Source organism: Perissodus microlepis, chromosome 6 (genome assembly GCF_051167445.1).
Source record: "Perissodus microlepis isolate ML-2025 ecotype Zambia chromosome 6, ASM5116744v1, whole genome shotgun sequence".
Classification (NCBI taxonomy): Eukaryota; Metazoa; Chordata; class Actinopteri; order Cichliformes; family Cichlidae; genus Perissodus; species Perissodus microlepis.
The window spans coordinates 27,957,782-27,978,164 of NC_140466.1; the positions used below are offsets into that span (position 1 = coordinate 27,957,782).

The window sequence follows — 20,383 nt, forward strand, 5'->3', positions numbered from 1 at the left end:
CCTCCCTCAACCCCTCTCCGCTAATCTTTCTACCACTCTTCACTTTCCAGCTCAGAGGGTCTCGACCTTTTGCTTTACCGCATACACACTCAAGCACACAAAAGACGGCCACACTGAGAAAATAAAGAAACAGCGTGTCAGCAAACGGCAGTGTATTTCACCACAGAGCACAGAGCCAAGGCACTGGAAAACAAAAAAACAAAGGCAGAAGACCTCCCTCTTTTCATCCCCCCCACCAACCCTCCCGACCTTCATCCTGTTCGCCTTTCAGCATCTGCATCTGTTTGTTTGTTTCATTGCCTTTTTCTTCCCCAGGCGTTTTCCTTTCTGCTCATTTTCTCTTGGACACATCCAGTGCAATGACGACAATTACAAAATTAAACAAAACGACAAAAAAAAAAAAAAAGTTAAGCGTGAGAGGAAAACAAGGTAGGTTAGCTAACAACACCAACAGAGCAGTTATAGTTACAGTGATACCGTTAGACAGAGTGCCGCTTGTATTTTAGGATGTGCACACAGTGTCAGTCACATACTTACAGTAATTAATGTACAGGATTTATCAACACAAACACAAATGACACAGTTTTAATACAGTATCAGAACGAGGCGAGAGTGGGAACGTTCCCGGTTTGACTCATTTGCCTTCGAGGCAATGCAGACTTATTACTCGGGGTGGGAAGAGCAGCCCGGCTGTGTCCGACTGCTGCATACCGAAATGCAAATCAGGGGTTTTCACTTAACCTCACTTGATTGGAGGGAAAAAAGTAGTTTTTAAAAATGTACAAAGTATGAGGGATGCTCCTGTGAGCAGTTTAACCACCATCAGAAATCAGTGCATAACGTTTGTTAAAACTGCAGATAAGCTACGTAACAGGACAGATTGTGACTGGTTGCATTCATAGTTAACCTGCTGGTTACTTGACTTATAATTTCACCTTTATCTGACACTGGAAAAACTTGCACTGAACAAAATATTTCTGCAGTTATCAGATTAACCCAATGCAGAAAAAAATCCAGTCATTACATTCAAATCAATCAAATCAAGACATCTTGATGGACTCAGTAATATAAACTCTCTTGTGGATTTTTCAGTTTTCGCTGTGCACCTCCTGCTGAACAAATATCTGACATTTCAGCTGCTAAATAGTCCACTATGTTCACAGGCTGGCTGCTATTTTTGTCCGGCTGCAGTTTAGCGTTTGGAAAGAAGTGCAGTGTGGTTGGGTTTTAGGACTTTTTTGGGATGGAAACAAGGCCATGAGTGGTGAGAGTGAACCAAACAAGTAATGCTGGAGACTCTAAAACTAAAACAATGAGCTCAAGGACACTATGAAACTTCATATAAAGCTGGAGGGAACTTTAGAGGAGCACGACCATACACATATTTGTATATATATGCATAGAAATTGTCTGAAGGTCAACAGGCACCAGAAATGCTCTGGTTTCCATTTGCAGTCAAGAACGTCTGACAGATGAACAAGAGGAACACATTTGCTGATGTGCAATTTGGAAAAAAACATCTGCCATCACCTGATTTTTAAAAAAAAAAACTGCATTCATAAACAATCGGCAATCAATGGAACAGGAAGTCTTAGATCAGCCTTACGCTGGACACACCCGAGGGTTTTCAGATGATGACCGATGATCTGTGAATTTGTTACCTTGACCCGTTCTTTCCCTTTCATATACGCAGCATTGACCAAAGCTTTTTTAAAATATTGGAACATCTTTAGTGAAATTGTTTTGATTCCAAAATTTAAGTATGTTGTATTTTTAAAAATTTAAATCCGAGTTTTTTTCTTCTTGTTTTCAATGCAGCGGACATTTAAATAAATGATCTCTAGCCGTCGCTTATCACTGAACTTGTATTTCTGACAGTAATCAAATATTTGGATTTGAAGGCAGCACTTCTTTCTGGCAGCTTCCTGTTTTCCCTACACGGCCAACTACTTTGTTCAGGATACTTTCTAGGAACTCATTAGGAAATCACAGACTAGCCAGTCACCAGAACGTGTTTAAACTCGCTTCCCTGTGATGATTTTTTTTGTTTCTTTTTTAAAAAAAGTCTGGTTTGTCATTGTCTCAGTGTTTTTGCTAGGAAGGCTTCCCACCCCGACTGCTACAAGTCCAAAATGGCTACAAGAAACACGGGGATAAGGTCATCTGCAGTTCAATCTCTTCATTTTCTGCTGTTCCCGGCACGTTTACAGGACAAAGGGAACAGGAACAAGCAGTGTAACCAGAAGCCAAAGCTTTTTTGTAGATTTTTTAAAATACTTTTTACTATATTTCTTTTTATACTGCCTCAGGTCAAGTCTAGGCTATTGTGGTGCATCTACTGGGATGCTATGGAAATCACAGAAGGGAGAGAAAAGCTCGGGAAAGGTGTATGGATTCATACGAAACCAGGAGCTGCGTGCACTTTTCAGAGCTTAGATGAGACTCTAATTTGACCGTCTACTTCTGAGGAGAAGAACAATGTGTCTATTGTGCCGAGAAGGAGTGGGATTAGAAGAATAAGACTTGTTATCTGCAGCTGTTGATCTCTCGAACAATGGCGGAAACAAGAGAATTAACACAAGACGAGGAAAGAAAAGACGGGGCAGGAGAGGACGAGCGGTGTAGCGCAGCTCGGTCTCACTCCTCTGCTGAAGTTCATTGACAGGAACACTTGTGCAACCTTTTCACATAACACAGCATATGACCAGTATGGACCCCAAACCCCCCTCCCTCTGTCAGGTGTACTTTAAGACAGTATTTTTCAGCTCCAAACCTCATGTTTTTCCTCCTCGTATTCTTTCTTTGCGCTTCTTTCCCCTCCCGCGGCGTGTTCACACAGCTCGAGCTACATTTCAACAGGCAGCAGTCTGACTGGGTTTAGTGACATGTTGTCATGAGTCTTATATACAGAAGAGAAAAACAACGTTCAGTGCTCATGTCATGTAGTTGGTGCTTTCCTCTACATTTTTTTACACATCTTGGAACCTGTGCAAGGAGAAGCCCACTGTCTTTTTTCTTTTTCTTTTTTTTTTTTTTTTACAGCATTCACACATTTATACAGGTTAAACATAGAGATTCCACAGGGGCCAAAACGTCCAGAGTTGCTTCAGGGCTCCACAGGTTCAGAGGTCACTAAGATCCACTCTGCGTGGGTCAAGTGATGGTTCCACAGGTCAGTGTTGCTTCAGATCAAAGGAGATCTTCTCAGAAGTCCTCCAGGCCTGGATTCACGGCTGGTTTCACAGTTAACAGTCAGAGAGGCCATCGTCTATGACGTGAAGGTCACTGCAGCATTATATCTTTGAGGTTTTCCTGCAGGATGGTGTCCTTCACGGCGTGGAAGACAAAGCGGATATTTTCTGTGTCTACCGCAGTGGTGAAGTGATGGAAAAGCGGTTTCCCTCGGTTTCTCCTCTTACGACTAAACAACTGCACCAGGAACGCCTGGAAGAAGCAGAGGAGGAAGAGTCTTTATGTGCGTGTGTTCACATGTACTATACTGACGTAAATACAAGATCAGACCGACTTTTATGACATAGCAGGAGGATTGGACTTTTTGGAGGAAGATATTTTTGTTGTGGAACTATTGTCACATATGTAGTGTTAGAGGGATGGATGTTCATGTTACACATGGCCTAAGCTTCAGATAATGAGGTCAATGTACAGTGGAGAAAAACACTATTTGATCCCCTGCTTAATTTATACATTTATTCACTTACAAAGATGTGAAGAGTCTCTAATTTTTATGGTAGTTTAATTTTAATAGAGCGATATTGCCCCAACAACAAAAAACACACACCCATTACATAAAAGTTATAAATTGATTTGCATGTCTCCCACAGATTGACTATGTTCCACTGTGGGACATAGATTACAATCAATAAATCAATCAGTCAGTTACAGATACTCCTGATATCAGCTTGTCCACTAGACACCGGTCCAGAGAATCAATTTCTCCCATTCCAACCTCTCCACCACCATGAGCCAACTGCTGAAGGACATCAGGGACAAAATTGCAGACATGCACAACTGTTGTAGTGATTGTAAAAGATCAGTCACCCTCACGATCGGGAGCTCCATGCAAGATCTGGCCTCACAGGGTGAGGTTGATCATGAGAAAGGTGGTGGATTGGGATAAATTGCTGTGGTCAAACTGAGCTCTTTGGCATCAACTTGACCCGCTGTGTTTGGAGGAGGAGAAATGTTGAGTATGACCCAAAGAACACCACCCTCACAGTCAAGCACGGAGGTGGAAACATTATGCTTTTGTTTTCTGGACGGGGCCACGTACTGCAACAGCCAGAACACTGAAGATGAGTCATGGATGGGCCATCCAGCATGACGATACCCCAAAACATACTGCCAGTGCAACAAAGGAGTGGCTAAAGAAGAAGCACAATCAGATCATGGGTGGCCTCGCCAGCCTCCAGACGCCAAACTTATAGAAAATCTGTGGCTGGAGCTAAAGCTTCGAGTTGCCAAGTGGCAGCCAAGAAACCTAATTTATAGACATTTCTGGGAGTTTCTGTAAAGATGAGTGAGAATCCCTTCAAACCTGTTGACCAGCTACAAGAAACATCTTACCATCTTGCCAAAAAGGGTTTCTCCATCAAGTACTAAGTGATGTTTTGCTGGCAGCTCAAATGCTTATTCCACTCAATGACATGCAAATCAATTTCAAACTTTTATGTAATGTGTTTTTTCTGGATTTCTGGTTGATGCACTGTCTCTGTCTATTAATATGAAACTTTCATAAGGACGAGACACTGTTCATTTCTCTGTGAGTGAGCAAACTTATAAATTCAGAAGATCAAGTGATTATTTCTCCCACTGTATGTGCAAGCACTGCTCTAAACACTGTTTAAATATTTCTACTCTTGATGCTGTAACGACAGCAGATATCCTTAATATGGTCAACTAAGGCTCTGGCTGCAAGCACAGAAGCCCCACCCACCTGCCGTTTAAACCTTCTGTTTGCATAGGAGAACCAATCTGAAGAAAGCAGCTAAGAAAGCTTGCTTCAAACAGTGGATAAACTGAGGGGCCTGATCTGAACAGTGAAAGATAAATAAATCATGCAAAATTAATCCAGTAGAGTCCAAGAATAAAAATCTAGAGCTACAGGGAGCATAATAAGTCTTTTCAGGAAGGTTTCTCAGTAACCAGATAGCATGGAGGTGGAAGCCCTGAAAACAGCTCTCAGTGCTAAGCAAATGTGTTTCAGTGACTCCTTTTCATCCTTCATGAAAGGAAAGGAGCTAATGCTGCTGCTCAGTTTGAAGCGATGCTCTATCTCACAGGCTGTGAGAAAAATACTGGTGTATTTCCTCTTTTATAACTAGTTAAAATGCTCACATGTTTTAAACCCTTAAAAATATGCTGAAAACTACTAATCTTATGCTTCTGCGCTAAAATCTGCTCGTCACAAAGCCGGCGTCTACAGGAGAAAGGAGCGAGGAGAAAGAGCGAGTCAGCTAAAAATTGTAAAGGTCAGCGGTTCAATACCTGACTGCGTTAATCTGCATTTTGAACCCCGAGTATGGATATTAGGTTTAAAGGCATACATGGGATGGATGAGATTTGTAGTAAGAAACCAGTACCAGTACTTAAAAACATTTAGAAAGCTGCACTGTAACACACAGGTTGCAGAGAAACCCAGGTAGTATTAGTAATGCGCTCATTTTGAGTGTTGCTGTATAATCCAGCTTTAAGGATTATCATTAATTATCTTGACTTCAGTCACGGATGCTAAAAGCCTCATTAAAAGCAAGAAGCAACCTGGATTATCTCTGCAGAAACGAGAGAAAATATGAGTTGGCAGAAAAACAAGCCTTTAATTAGCAGTATTAATGTTAACTGTATTTCTTTTTTAAAATAAAGCCTTGGTAATAAACTGATGTCTTTATAAATGCTCCTTTACATCTTTCATTGTTGCCCATAACAACCTACGTGTGTGATGACAGAAATTTCGGTCCTTATAAGCTTACATGGTAAACAGATAGAGCCTTTCTACTCTACTGAGCACTCAAAGCTCTTTATACAACTTGCCTCAGTTACCCATTCTCTCCCATTTATGCAAACCCTTCCTTATGTAAGTTCTTTTTATCTAACATTTACACAATTGGGATTACTATCTTGTCCGAGGATATTTGGCATGCAGACTTCCGATTAGCAGATGACCTGCTACAGCGACCACCCCATTATAGGCAGCTTCTTCTGGAATGCATGAAAGTTACCACTGTTGCACAGCTGCATTGAGAAAGATAATGGAGCACTTTAGGAAGACGCTCAAAATCTGCAACTGCATTCAGAGTTTTGTGAAACCTCGGGTTACCTGTACGTCCTCTAGCCTGCGAGGGTCTCCTCTGAACTCAGGAAAGTTCTTGCGAATGTCGGCCGTGCGAATCTTTTCCACCAGCAAGTCCGTCTTGTTGAGGAAGAGGATGATGGACACGTTCAGGAAGAGCTTGTTGTTGACGATGGTCTCGAAGATGTTCATACTCTCGACCAGACGGTTTGTCCTGCGGTCCTCCATCAAGACCTGGAATCACATTGGCTCAACATTATTCTTTGTCTAGTTATTTATTTTTTTCAGGTCTTATCTGCGTTGCCAATTAAGGGTTCAGTCGTCATCATATGACCGCTGACTTGAACTCGAGCCACGAATGTGGGAACAATGAAGTTTCCTCAGCGCACCACAAAGAGGGCTTTGTGTTTACCGCAAATGTTGTGTGTCTCTCTGATGTTTCTTGTGCATTTCGCAATCCCAATAGTCAAGAGACTCGTCTGACAAACGCTCCCACTGCATCAGCATTTCATAATTGGGCTGATAATATGTGGGGTTTTTTTTGTGTGCACGTACCTGGTCGTACTCCGACGACGAGGCCATGAAGAGTATCGAGGTTATCCCGTCGAAGCACTGAAACCACTTCTGCCTCTGGGACCGCTGCCCTCCAACATCCACCATCTTAAAGGGAATCTTTTTGATGACAAAGTCGTGCTCGACAATCCCTTTAGTCGCCTTCCTCGCAAACAAAATGTCTTGCTTGCTGGGAATATAGCTCTGAAAAAGGATATGAGAACATTGTCTTGCAAGGTAAAAAGTACAGAGTGTGCTTCAGATTTAGCTAGTCACTATGACTCACCAGTTGTCCAATACGATCCAAGTTATCCAGGAAGTATTTGACCGACTCACTCTGCAGAGAAGAAGGAAAGAATCCATTACAGCCGCGACACAGACCTGAGTCATCTTATACGCATTAAGCAAACTTAAAAGACTCAAAATAATCAAATTATGGCTCTTGATCACATTATCGGAACGATTTCATTTCTTGTATTTCTTCCTTCTTTAATTCTCATTTCCATGGAAGCTGTCGTATTGTGGTTATTAATTTAACAAGACATCAATCGTTGCAACAAAGGACAGAAACCATGTGAACGACCACAATCATATTAGTCCCATTACATCTGTGCAGCGCGCAGCTTGATCACATCTAGTTATCGTGTCACACAGAACCTGCCACGAGTCCGCAGCTCTTCAAAGCTCAAGATGACATTCAAGCTGCACTGATCCACATTTTCCAATCAACAAAGGATCAAACGGTGACTTTTAATTTGAAAAATCGCGGTTACAAACCCGCAGAGAATATAAACCTGAGGTGCGGCTCACCACAGGTTTTGGCTTCTTTCGGCTCATTGTGCTGGTGTGACAGCCCCGTGTTGTGGTCTAAAGATCAGCCATTTGAGAGTAGAGAAAAACAGTTTTCTATAGAGGCCCACAATCACACCCCCACAGTTTTAACGCTGTTCTGACATCGCGTTTATCGAGTTTGTGGCAGAAATGACTCGGATTTGCCCTGATGATCATTTTAGAGTAAACATTAGCATGCCAGATACATTTAACTAGACATATGTGAACGTGGGAAATAATAAGGTTGTCGTTATATTCCCATCATGACTTATCTGTGCATGCTTCATATCGTGACCCCTATGCAAATATGCGTTTAAAATATCTCTTTGTTTTCGACTTCGTCTCTGTAAAGCACTCTGAACGACCTTGTTTCTGAACACAGCTGTTTGATTTGACTGCACCAATTTTCCAGCTGGAGCAGAGAGCTATTTTCACATTTAATACACTTACAGTAAATAATCTGCCTAACGGCAAACAGCAGCCAGACAAAGTTAAACACAGAGATATTTCACTTTGCGTTGCAGGACACAATAAAAATAATCTGCTCCCTACCAGGTCTTAAAATTCCACAACATCCTGACAGATAGTTACACTTTGTTACTATATATTCATTAAAAAAGTGCGTGTGAAAAGCCAAGTACATCCTTACTCCTTATAATGGTAATTAGCAACCAGGTGCACTTGATTAACTGATCATCAGCAAGTGTAAACACAGCAATTAGGTGTTTGTTAGCACAACGCCAAGGAGGAAAGCCTTTACCGATGATCTTAAAGAAGTTAATTGTTTCAATGTGGGAAGGACTATAAAGCCATTTTAAAGTAACTTTAATTCGGTCCAAAAAAACCGAAAAGCCACATCTCAGGCTCTGGTCTCAGTTAGCATGTTAAATGTTAAAGTTCATGACAGTACAGAAAAACACTGAACAGGCATGGCTTGTTTGGAATGGCTGCAAGGAGAAAGACACTCTAAAACAACATGGCAGCGCATCTTTGCAAAACTGCATCTGAAGAACTCAGAGATCTGGAACGCTGTTCTTTAGACAGATGACAACAAGGCAGATGATGTTTAGAAATAATGCACAATGCCACTAAAGACAGTATATCAACGCAAACACCTCACGACAGCTGTCAGCACGGTGATGGAGGGGTGATGATTTGGGCTTGTTTTGCAGCCACATCACCTGGGCACTCACGTAGTCCCTGAGTGTATCATGACCTCCTCTGTGTACCAAAGTATTCTAGAGTCTAATGTGAGGCCATCTGTCTGACAAGATAAAGCTTTGTCTAAATTGGTTCATGCAATATGTCAATGAGCCCAAGCACAGCAGCAAATCAGAGGAGCTGAAAAAGAAAAGAATGAAGGTGCTGCAACGGACAAGTCAAAGTCCAGCCCTGTCTGACGCTGTATTTACATCATTTTAAGACTTGTGCTGGCTATGGTACACAGATGGTGTCCTTTCTTTTTACCATGACTGTATACAAACCAGAAATACTCGCACAAATGAGAGATTATAACAGACAACACACTGCACAAAAGGTAGGCTGTGGCGTCACAAGGCGACCCTGTGATGAATAAATCTGGTCTCACGTGGGCACGTATCAAAACACAACCTGACTTCCACATACAGCCGATTTACACGGAGAAGAGAAATGAAACCGAGGATAAGAAAATGTGATGAACGTGACTTAATTCACAGGAATAAGGAAACACATTAAGATGGCTCATGCGTCACGCTGTACAGTTTCACCATGTTCCAGTCTATAGAAAGAACATGATTCGAATCATTTCATATCCTCTGCAAACATCCACCGAATCAGTCATCAGGGAAGTACCTAAAAATTACCACAGTGTCTGCGCTGAACACACAAAACTTAATTTGGTGGAATATCCCAGTGTGCTATCAACTCTTTCACTTTAGATCACACAAAATTATCCAAGATCTTTGCCGACTCTTTCTGAATGCATATAGCACAGCTGAAGTTTTTGGATGTAGTTTTCCTGATACTTCAGACAGCGGTTGGTTCCTTTCATGTTTGCTAGCTTCGAAACTCAATTAGACAACTGCTGAAACTTGAGATGTGTAGTCCATTACTATGAGCACCATGTGTGCTTTTTTGTCACTGCTCCACCATCCACTGTTGTAGAGTAATGTGGTTTAAGCGCACACCGATGGATCGCACAGCTCACTCAGGTTTTAAGAGGCTGCTAATTGATTTTCATGCTGCTTGGAAATGAATGGAGACCAGCGGGTGCCTGCAGCAGAGGAAAAAGGTTTATTTGGTTTCTCTACAGCACGGGAGCTTGATCTTCAGAGTGTCGTGCTGTACTCATGTGCTGTAAATGGGCTGAAAGCAAGCAGGAATAATAGGTATATGCATTTCAAACTGGAATCAGGCTGATTCCCAACAAAAGTTTAAAAATGAACCTTTCTCTTCCTCCCTCAGGAAACAGCTGTGCGTGTGAAAACAAGAGAGGAGAGGGGGAGGGAGGGATTAGCGAGTCAGACAGAACTCAAAGTTTCAAAGTCAGTTTAGCACTTGCATCACACACACACACTACAATATAACATTATTCGTCTGTAATGCCGTGCTGACAGCAGCTTTTTCCAGATGTTTCGGTTTCTTTCAAACTGATCAACGAGCAACAGTTACAAAAAAACTCCAAAAAACAACTCTTACTCTTCATGTTGGCCCTGACATGCCCATAACAACCAGGAAACGTGACCTCTGTGTGGGTGAGATGTGAAGCGGTGACCCCGCTGCTGACCTACGGTGTCATTGGCAATAGGAAACACAAAGCCGGGGGGCTCTGATTGGTTCAGCCGGACACGAACGGCAGGGGAGGCTGGTTGGAGGGAAAAGCAGGGAGAGGGGAATTCCCAGAGATGAAGGGATACGCAGACACACCAGACAGACACAGACACGCACGTGAGTGTGCGCCCGCAGACGCAATGACACGCACGCACACACGCTCAAGCACAGATCGTTTCCACGGGCGCTTCAACTGCCATCAGCACAAATGAAAAAGTCTGATCATTCATGCGGTCGAAGCTTCAGACTGAATTTATTTTATTAGATCAAGGATGGATTTTAGTGCCTGGTAATGCAGAGCTGTAAATGAATAAAATATAGCTCTGGGCGTGCATGTGGGCGTGAGCACGTATGTGTGCGAGCGTGCATGTATGTGAGCCCGTGTGTGAGTGTGCATTTGTGTGTGTGTTGAGTAAGGCAGGAGGAATGTCTCCATTCATGGTGTGAATGGGCAGATTAGAGGCTTTATTCCAGCAAAGACCTGAATAAGCTCCTGTTCTGTGTGTGTGTGTGTGTGTGTGGGCACAGGTATATGTGTCACTGAGTGTGGGACTAAGTGCAGTGCTACTGTGGGTCAGTCCTTTCAATTCAAATAATAATAAATACTATTTTTTATTAACTAATGAATAATTTTAAAATTGAAAATGTCCACTGACCTTTCAAAAGTGTCATTTTATGACACCACATAAGTACATTTTTATTTATTTATTAACAAAGAATGAATCAACACTATTACACTTCATGCCCAAAAGCTTTGAATGACACACCATGAATCCAGTTCTTGAGGCAGGCAGACTGGCACAGTCATCGATGTGCTTGGTGAGTCAGGCGGAGAAGTTGTTGTGTGCCTCATGCAGCGATGATACGGGATTTTTAAGACCGATATTTAGTCCTTTAAAAATCAGATATTTTTTTTTTTTTTTTTTATTTCCTTTTAGAGTCACACAACATAAAAAGACCTCGCCTTCATTTATATGTCCATTTGTTCACACTCTCCCGACTCTGCTTAGTCTCTCTATTACTATTTTGTCTATTATTGTAGGGTCTTCACCGTACGTGTATAAGGTGCCTTAAGGCGACTCGTGTTATGATTTGATGCTAAATAAACACAGCTGAATTGAATAGATCAGCTGGTTGTTTGTTGCGAACTGCCCTCTAGTGGACAATCTATGCAACATCACCACTGGTATCACGATTGTAGGGTGTTTCTCCCCTGTCCTCGTTACTTTTTAATTGTCATTTTTCCAAAATTTAAATGTCAATACAGATTAATCAACAAGTAGCTAATACTGGCTAGTCGGGCTTTAACCTATTGATTAGCGTTGAAACTAATCAATAAATTAATAAAGCTGAGTGCCAAAAACTGCAGTTCCTTAAGTGGCCACTTGAGGCTGGCTCCAAAATGAGCTGTTCCCCAGAGACCAACGACACATCTGAAACAAGCAATTTTACAGGGGAGAATTTTTATGTACGTGACCTGTTAAACTGAATTACACCTTAAAGTTTTGTTATAGAGCACTGCCGCTGAACTAGACCTGTTGACTGTGTTCGTGGTATTGGCACTTTTAGTGCATGTTTAGACAAATAACATTACTCTAGGTTACTTAGCACTAATTAGGTTCGTCTGTGTTATGTATGCCTGCACAATCTGAGGATGTTTGCTGCTGTTAGCTAAAACTGTGCCTGCTGTCGACAGCAGTGAAAACTGCAGCTTCAAAACTGGAGTTGACCATCTTTTCTTTTCAGTCTATGCTTATTTCAGTATTGCACACAGCAAACAGCTACATTTAAAAAGTGCAAATTTTGCTTGTCAACCTGTGCATGATAAACATGCAGGCTGGGTGTGATAGAAGTCAAATGCAGCGTCATCAATTTTAAAAGGGTGAGAAGTAGGAATTCCTACTTTTCTAATACTGAGGGGGAAGCAGTTTCAGTTTGGATTTAAATTAAATCCAGAAAACTTTACAAAACCTCATCAATGTGACAAATCAATGAATCTAAACCAAGTGTTTCAGCTGTAATGCTCAATGTGATCTATATTTCTGAGCTGAGTTCAAGAAATCCATAGAAAAAAAGCATTATTTCAGTTCACTTTTCTCCAGATTTGTCTGGAATATAAACTGTTGCCGATACTCTTCAACACAGCTGTGCTCAGCTTCAGCTCAGGTTTCCTGTTCAGGGAGGGATTATGTTTGAAATCTATCAGTCTAAAACATGCACTCACTAGCTGATCCACCACTATCTTATTTGCAATCCCTGCTCTGGGGATATTTTATGTTTCTTCCTATCAAGGCAGGGATATGCATTATAGATAAAATGGGGTACCACAGACACACTATACACAATGTTAAACCTCAGCAAGGCCCAAGTCATCGATGAAGTGTGTGTGTGTACAGCGTCGCATGCATTTGTGCATTTATAGCCTCTTTACACCTTTGTGAGACTTCAAAGTCCCCTGAACGGTGCAAAGTCTAAACCTACGCTGACGACAGCAGCCACCACTTACTGTCACTCCTCGATCTACAGCCTTGTTTTCCTCGAGCAGGGGAGGTTCGATGTTTATGTCCTGTATCAAACTGCGTGTTATCTGGGTGTGGTGGGAAAACAGAAAAGCCTACAAGTAAACAAACTCCTTGCCTGTGCTTGCTTTGGGTTTGTTTTTCCCCTCACTATCTCCCCTTTTCCTTCGCTCCATTTTCACTGTGGGAGACTCCCCATCTCCACGCTCATCTCTTTCCACTCCCTTTCTCTCTTCCTCTCATCGGACTCTCCCCCGTCTGCTCGCGGCCCAGCTCGGGCCCAGTTGTGCCTGGGAAAAGCTGATTGCGGTGTCCCCGGAAAACCTCTCTAAGAGCGGCAAGAAAGTGGAGGCGGAGAGTATCTAACTCAGCACATTTACTCCACAGCAGACATTTTGGTTTCTTGCTGTCGAGAATAAGGCTGCTGTTGCTCCATGTTTTGTCCGAAAAGTGAACAGAAAAAGAAAACCAGCACTTTTTTGGTAGCGTTTAACTTCCTTTATTCTCGATTGGGCCCCAAGCACATGCACATAAATCATTTAAAAAAGAGATGACAAATATAAAGTTAAGTTTGACATCCCTGACTTAAACTATTTCACATCGTGGGCCACTTTGATGTTAGGTGGGTCGGGCCAGTGAAAATCCCCTTTCTTCCAGTGTCTAACCACACATTTAATCCCTGAGAAAACGTGTGCAGTTTAACAGTATGTCTGAGTTTTTCTACATGATAAAAAAAACGCTGCCGTAGTTAATCAAAGAAGTCTATCAGCACATCTATTCGGCTAAAATTCAGAGAAATAAATAAGTAAAATGACATAAAACCTTCTTTTAGCTCATCGAGGAGACTTTCTTGCAATTATAAAATGGAAAACTTTGTAAATTAGTGTGAAGCTGTAAAAATAATACATTTCTATAGCAGAAAGTAAAAGAAACAGGAGCTATTGTCATTTACTTGTTTTACTATTAATTTAATGAATTGTATTAATGGCCATAGGGGACTTCTTTCTGTATGAAGCTATATGACTTTTTTTGTCCTCCTTCACATTTTCCAAAGCCTTCCAGTGGGCCATACTTGAGTCTTTGGCGGGTTTATTTAGGCCCCTGCGCCTTATATTTCACACTCTTGGTCTAAGTAATCTCAAAAACAACTGGGCACTGTAGTACACGTTAGATATGTTGGGAACTAACTGCTTGAATTTGGTGCATTGGTAATAACTGCATGCAGCAGTGAATCAGGGATTGCCCAATATTAAATAGAAATACAGTGTTCATGGGCTCACTGGTTAAAATGTTTTAGCTCCACTAGCAGCATGGATGAGATCTGCAGTGTTGCTCAATTCCAATAGTGCAAACTAGATGATTTCAGACAGTGAATTGCTGGAGAGATGGAAGGAATCAAAGATCGGCACGGTAGCTCTGATATGCAGTTCACATTCATTCATGCTTTAATACCAGTAGCAATTGACAGCAAATAGTGTCATATTATGGGTCACAGCAGAATCATCCACTGACATTGAACATCTAGAAAGCCACAAATGCCTATTATTTTTATTTATTATTACTTTTTTTACCACAGCACTTCACTTTGCAAGGCTGGATGTACTTCATCACACCACACACGCTACAGATTGCCATGTATAATACCTGTAATACACGATTTTTACACTCCATTTATACTTTGCAGTAAGAAAATGCTGTGATTTTAGTCGCGAGTCTGCAGAAGCTTGTTATCAGAAGCGTCGGCTCTTTGAAGAAGCTCTGGAATGAGCTGACGGCTATTTTTGGTATCAGCTTGTAGCTCCTCACTAAACTCACAGCATTTCCTGTTTACCTGTGACCTCTGGAGTATGATGAGGGCCCTGTGAAGTGAAGCAATCTGATTTCATCAGGAAAGAAAAACACATTTTTTTCCCCTTTAAATTTACAATTTTAACCCCTTAACGCCTCGAGTATCATATTTCATACATTCAGTTTTTGTGAATTTCTTCTGCATCATCAGTGTGATTTTTTTTTCCACCCAAAAACCTAAATTAATGAATTTTTAAGTCATACATTGTAAAAAAAAAAAGCCAGATGTAGCAAATATGATACAAATTAAAACTCATATATTTTTTTACTACAAGCGTCGTTCACCCAGTCTCACACACATTCAGCCTCTGTTTCTATACCAAAACATTCACGCACACAGTCATCCTCCGATTGGGTGAAACTCTGGGTATTGAGCCACTAGACAACCCGCTGTACCTCCCGAGCCACAATAATGATGTCAGTGGGACAGAATTTAAACATGGAGGCTAAACTATTGTTTTACATCATAACCTACACTTAACTACACAAGCGTTCCCTTTGCACCTGCGGTACACATCTGCTAGAATTGCTTCAAATTCAGTCTGGACCAATGCAGAAAAAAAGGAGAGTTGTGCAGCGCGTTCGCTACACAGCCAGCAGGTGTTTAATGCATTGCTGTTTTTGGTTTCTTTACGGAATTTGCTGACAATCAGAAAAACACTGACTTTCACCAGCTTTACTCCACTTTAAAGCAAATCAAGAGCTGAACCGAAGCACTCAGTCCACTTAGTCCACACAGACTGTACATCATTCACAACACTGGAACAGCAGCGATTTAAATAGCTGTCTTGAGGTGACGAGCAGATTGCGCGTGTTTCAGAGTCAGTGTAGATTGATACGTTTGAAAAAGTCTGCTGATAGAGTGGCAGCAGGGCACGAGCATCAAAAACGCCTCTAAATGCGAGTCCTATGCGTGCTGGCCTTCAGAGAGAACGATGCCTGCAGGCCTGTGTGCGGCTGTAACACACTAACTTTATCACACAGCAACTCCAGATAAGACAAAGCGGTCTGACCCAGAGCTGTACATCTCAAACACGCACACACAGTTTGTTGAGTGTGAGACAGCGGAGACAGAGACGTAAGCACCTTCTATGTGACTCCAGCTTGTTTTGTCACCGATAAAAGCGTAACAAGGTAAAAGGTCGTCCTCACAGCCCCGAGCAGACAGTAAAGCTGCTGCGTCACTTTCAATAAAGTCCAAATAAAACTCGCTGTTACAGCCAATGCACGGAGCACAGACAGCGAGCCCAGCCGGTGATGCCGATGCCGTGAGACATTCCCTCTGTTGACAATATGGTTAGCGATCATTCATGACATTCTGCTGAACCATTGAGTGTCATTGACAAGCTGTCTGGCCCTTCACAGCATATCTGTAGACGTTTATTGGACAAATGGTTTCTCTAGCCGGTCTGTTTCTCACAAAATGTTCTTTAAAATATAGCAAGTGGCTGTTGAAAGGAGTCTATTTGTTTTTGTTCCTGCCAGACGGGAGAATAAAAGATGAACTTGGAAAAAAAAAGCAAAGGCTGCTCCGCCTAAAGACAGCAGAAAAAAATATCTGCCAGACGTGACTCATCTTAGGAAGTTTCATATGAAACTTTTGAGCGTTTTCATTTATTTTTAAAAGCTTATCTGGTTCACTGTTTTGTAAAATTACATAACGTAATGTTATGATGCCTTCTGATGATGATTTTGTGGATGTAAAACCTTAGCAAGAGAGACAAAGATGATGATAAAAATGTCCTCCATCACTTTAACTGTAATAACTTGCATATCTTCTATGCACTCGTGGTGACTGGTCGTTGCCTATAAAGAAAACATTTCTTGTGCAACCCACTGGTGTTGATCTGTGTGTGTTTAATGTTCTGCATGTTGTTAAAAGGGAGAAGAACTGCTCTGCTGTCTGTGAGGAGTTTCATGTTTGTGTTTGCTGGATGTAATTCAGGAGAAGAGACTCCACAGAGTGCACTTCAGTGGCTCCATTTACAGTCAAGAGGAAAATAATTACATCTTTGCAACGTCTCCAAAACAGAAAAAATGAAAGCGAGAGAGAGAGATAAGGAAGTTATGCAAAAAGACAATAAATACTTTGGCTTCACTCGGTGCAGTACTAAACAGTTAACTGCAGCTTCTTTTTCAGCTGGCAGGTATAAACATTTCTAATGTGATCCGGTTGCTCTCTCGGATGTTTTGAGCACATCAGTGACTATTAGATCAGAGAAAACAGGCTGAGGTAAATCAGTTACCATGCAAATATCTCCTGCTCTCCACAGCATGACTACAGAAGTGGAATACAAGGCTACAGTGCAAAGTTTTTTTCTTCTTCTTTGCAATATTACTCAGTCAGACCGCTAAGAGCAGAGGAAACGGAAACAGGACAAGAGCATGATTAGTAATGAGCAGCAGTTATTTTGTGTTTGCTGTAAATGTTGTTTGCCATCATATTGAAACTTAAAAATGCAATTCTAAATTTAAATGCGGACATGCAAATGAAGTCATCAGGTCAGCCAGTGACTATACCCAAATCAGAGAGTGAACTGAGAGGTGCTTTTTTTGCTGAATGGGAGATTTAACATTTAGTAAGGATTTTATTTAGAAATGTAGTCGTTTACAGATCCTGGGATTTGGTCAGGAAAATTTTTTTTTTTTAAATCTGCCAACTCAAACACGAGGAGCTACCTGTGGTTGCAACCCCTCCCAAGAAGGGGCAGACATACCAGATATATCAGGCTAATTACTCAGTGCAGCAGAAAGGCTCAGGAATGCTTCAAAGAACATGAAAAAGAGCCCCGGGAGTTGACCTTGACAACCAGCTTGACAATTTCGGAGATTCGATTCAGTTCAGTTCAATTTTATTTATATAGTGAGAAATCACAACAGCAATCGCATCAAGGTGCTTTATATTGAAAGGTAAAGACAATCAAATGAGCCTGTGAGCAAGCACATGGCGACAGTGGGGAGAAAAAACTCTTTCTTAACAGGAAGAAACCACAAGAAGGAGGGGCGGCCATGTGCCATGAATGGTTGGGGGTGAGGGGGACAATGGAGAGCCAGAAATTAATAATAACTAATGATTAAATGCAGAGTGCAGATAAAAAGGTGAGTGATAAAAACTATGTGTTTTATCAGAAAGGAAAGTTTTAGGCCTGATCTTAGTAGTAGAGAGGGTGTCCAAACTGTGAGCTGGTGACAGCTGAAGGCTATGCCTCCCATTCTACTTTTAATCCACGAACTACAAATCACACATGAGACGATAATGATCCCTGTCCCAATTATCCCAATGCAACTGAGCATCTACACAATGCAACAGGAAAAATCTGATCCAGGAAGGCCCCGGCAGCCAAAGGATCCACTGCTCACATCCCGCTGCTCAGGACCACAGAGGACGTGTCCATGCTCCAACAGGTCAGCTGCGTCAACAGTGTAAGGAAATCAACAATATTAGACCCGTGGCTTTGCGGTGGCTGATCGGTGTTTACAGTTTATGGAAAAGTTAAAGCCTGTTAATTAAATGCATTCTCACCCAAAAGAGCTGAAGATGATGAACTGGGCTAAAAAGCAAAAAGGGAAACTAATATATCTGAGCTGGACAATGTACTGCATTATTACGGCTTTATCGTTTTTGTATTTTATTGCATTGTTATGCAGTATATACACACACTACAAGTTTACAACAAGCTTTAGTAAAACAACAGCCCCTCTTTCCTGCATCCCACACACTTGCTCATTCTCTCTCTCGCGCTCTCTCTTAGCATCTCCCTTACTCTTACAAAATCAATATAAACAATGTGACAATATCAGCCTCAGAAGCCAGCGGCACCTTTAAGAAGAAAGGCACACCATTACAACAACGTTTTAAACATGTCTCCCACCGATTCTGGGGGTTACCGCGGCTTTAACCCGAATGATCATCTTCCCGAGTTGTCTACCAGGAAATTCGCGCTCGAGTTTTGCAGTTAAAAGCAATGATTTGTTTTGCCCTCAGTATAGCAAAATAACATGTACATCCTTCAGTTCTCAAACTGAGATCTGGACACAATGCCGTCTTGGACTCTGGAGGATTATTTACAAGCCAAGTTATCATAATTTCATTGTTCAGCTCACCAACCCCTTTTTGTCAAACCGCCAAGTACAATGCAAGAATGAACGTTCCCCGTATTGCGTTACATTTAAAACATGCGTCGGACACATTACTGTTACATTCTTTCGATATGAGAGAGGGTTACATCAGTTCACATACAACCAGTTACATCAAAGTAGCTCTTAAATTAGCGGTAGCTGTTTGTGTCAGAGCTGTTCCAGTTATTATTTTGAAATATCCTTTTCTTAATCTGACCCTCATGCATCAAGCTGCAATATTGAGGTTTCATTGAAGCCAGATGAAAGCCAAGAGAACACTAATGAAATCAAACCATTAGTGTTGCAATTCCTGGTAATATTTTGTTATGCATCGGAGTTCAGGAACTGAAGAGACCAAACTCCAGAGCTGTAGATATTCAAAGAAATGTTAACTTTGGATGTTAGATATCAAAGATACGTCCTCAAAAGTCCCTTAAGCTGCTTCTTTAACAGCAAGCTCAGACGTTATTTTACTTGACATTTTCTTTGGCCAAAGCTTAAAGCCAGTTTATCTGGTTTAAACAACAACAACAAAAAAACCCAGACTACACTGTGTCAGAGATTTCAGTATATTCATATATTTCTTTACATAATACCACATAAATCAAGTATTATAAGGTGGGAAGTGTACAGAAGAAACTAGAAAATAACACTAATGAAGAACTGGGCATTGTAGAGTGCCGTGGGAAAGTATCTGCCCACTTCCAGATTTCTTATTTTTTTCATATTAGTCACACTTCAATGTTTCAGATCATCAAACACATGTTCATTTTAGCCAAAGATAACCCGAGGAAATACAAAATGCTGTTTTTAAAACATGATTTCACTTACTAAGGGAAAAATCTATCCCAACCTATGTGAAAAAGTGATTGCCCCCTAAACTTAATAACTGGTTGCGCCACGCTTGGTAGCAAGAATTGCAAACAAGTGTTTATAATAACTGGAAATGACTTTCAAATCACTGTGGAGGAATTTTAATTTTGTTTGCATAATTGTTTTAATTCAGCAACATTCGAGGGTTTTCGAGCATGAACGGCCTGTTTAAGGCTCAGTTTGATATAAATCCAGACTTTGACGAGGCCACTCCAAAACCTTCATGTTGTTTTTTCTGAGCCATTCAGAGGTGGACTTGCTGGAGAGGTTTTAGATCATTGTCCTGCTGCATAACCCGAGGTCTCTTGAACTGATGTTCGGATATTCTTCTTCGGGATTTTCTGGTAAAGAGCAGAATTCGTGTTTCCATCACTTACAGCAAGTCGTCCTGAAGCAGCAAAGCAGCCCCATCACACTACCGCCACCATGTTTGACTGTAGCTATGATGATGTTTTTATGACATGCTGTGTTAGTTTTACAGCACATGTAACAGGACACAAAAGGTTCAGCTTTTGTCTCGTCA

General features: G+C 41.4%; 1 protein-coding gene across 1 annotated transcript in view; it reads right to left on the reverse strand.

Annotated features, from left to right (window-relative positions):
• Window positions 1–137: 137 nt before the first annotated feature.
• The window catches only part of gna12a (guanine nucleotide binding protein (G protein) alpha 12a), a 29,072-nt gene continuing 8,826 nt past the window's right edge, over window positions 138–20,383 (reverse strand). The window contains exons 3-6 of the mRNA XM_084931823.1: window positions 7,146–7,196; window positions 6,863–7,063; window positions 6,335–6,541; window positions 138–3,444 (exon numbers count right to left, since the gene is read on the reverse strand). Coding sequence (XP_084787949.1) covers window positions 3,283–3,444; window positions 6,335–6,541; window positions 6,863–7,063; window positions 7,146–7,196 — 621 coding nt within the window. The 3' untranslated portion in view covers window positions 138–3,282. The remainder of the gene's footprint in view (window positions 3,445–6,334; window positions 6,542–6,862; window positions 7,064–7,145; window positions 7,197–20,383) is intronic.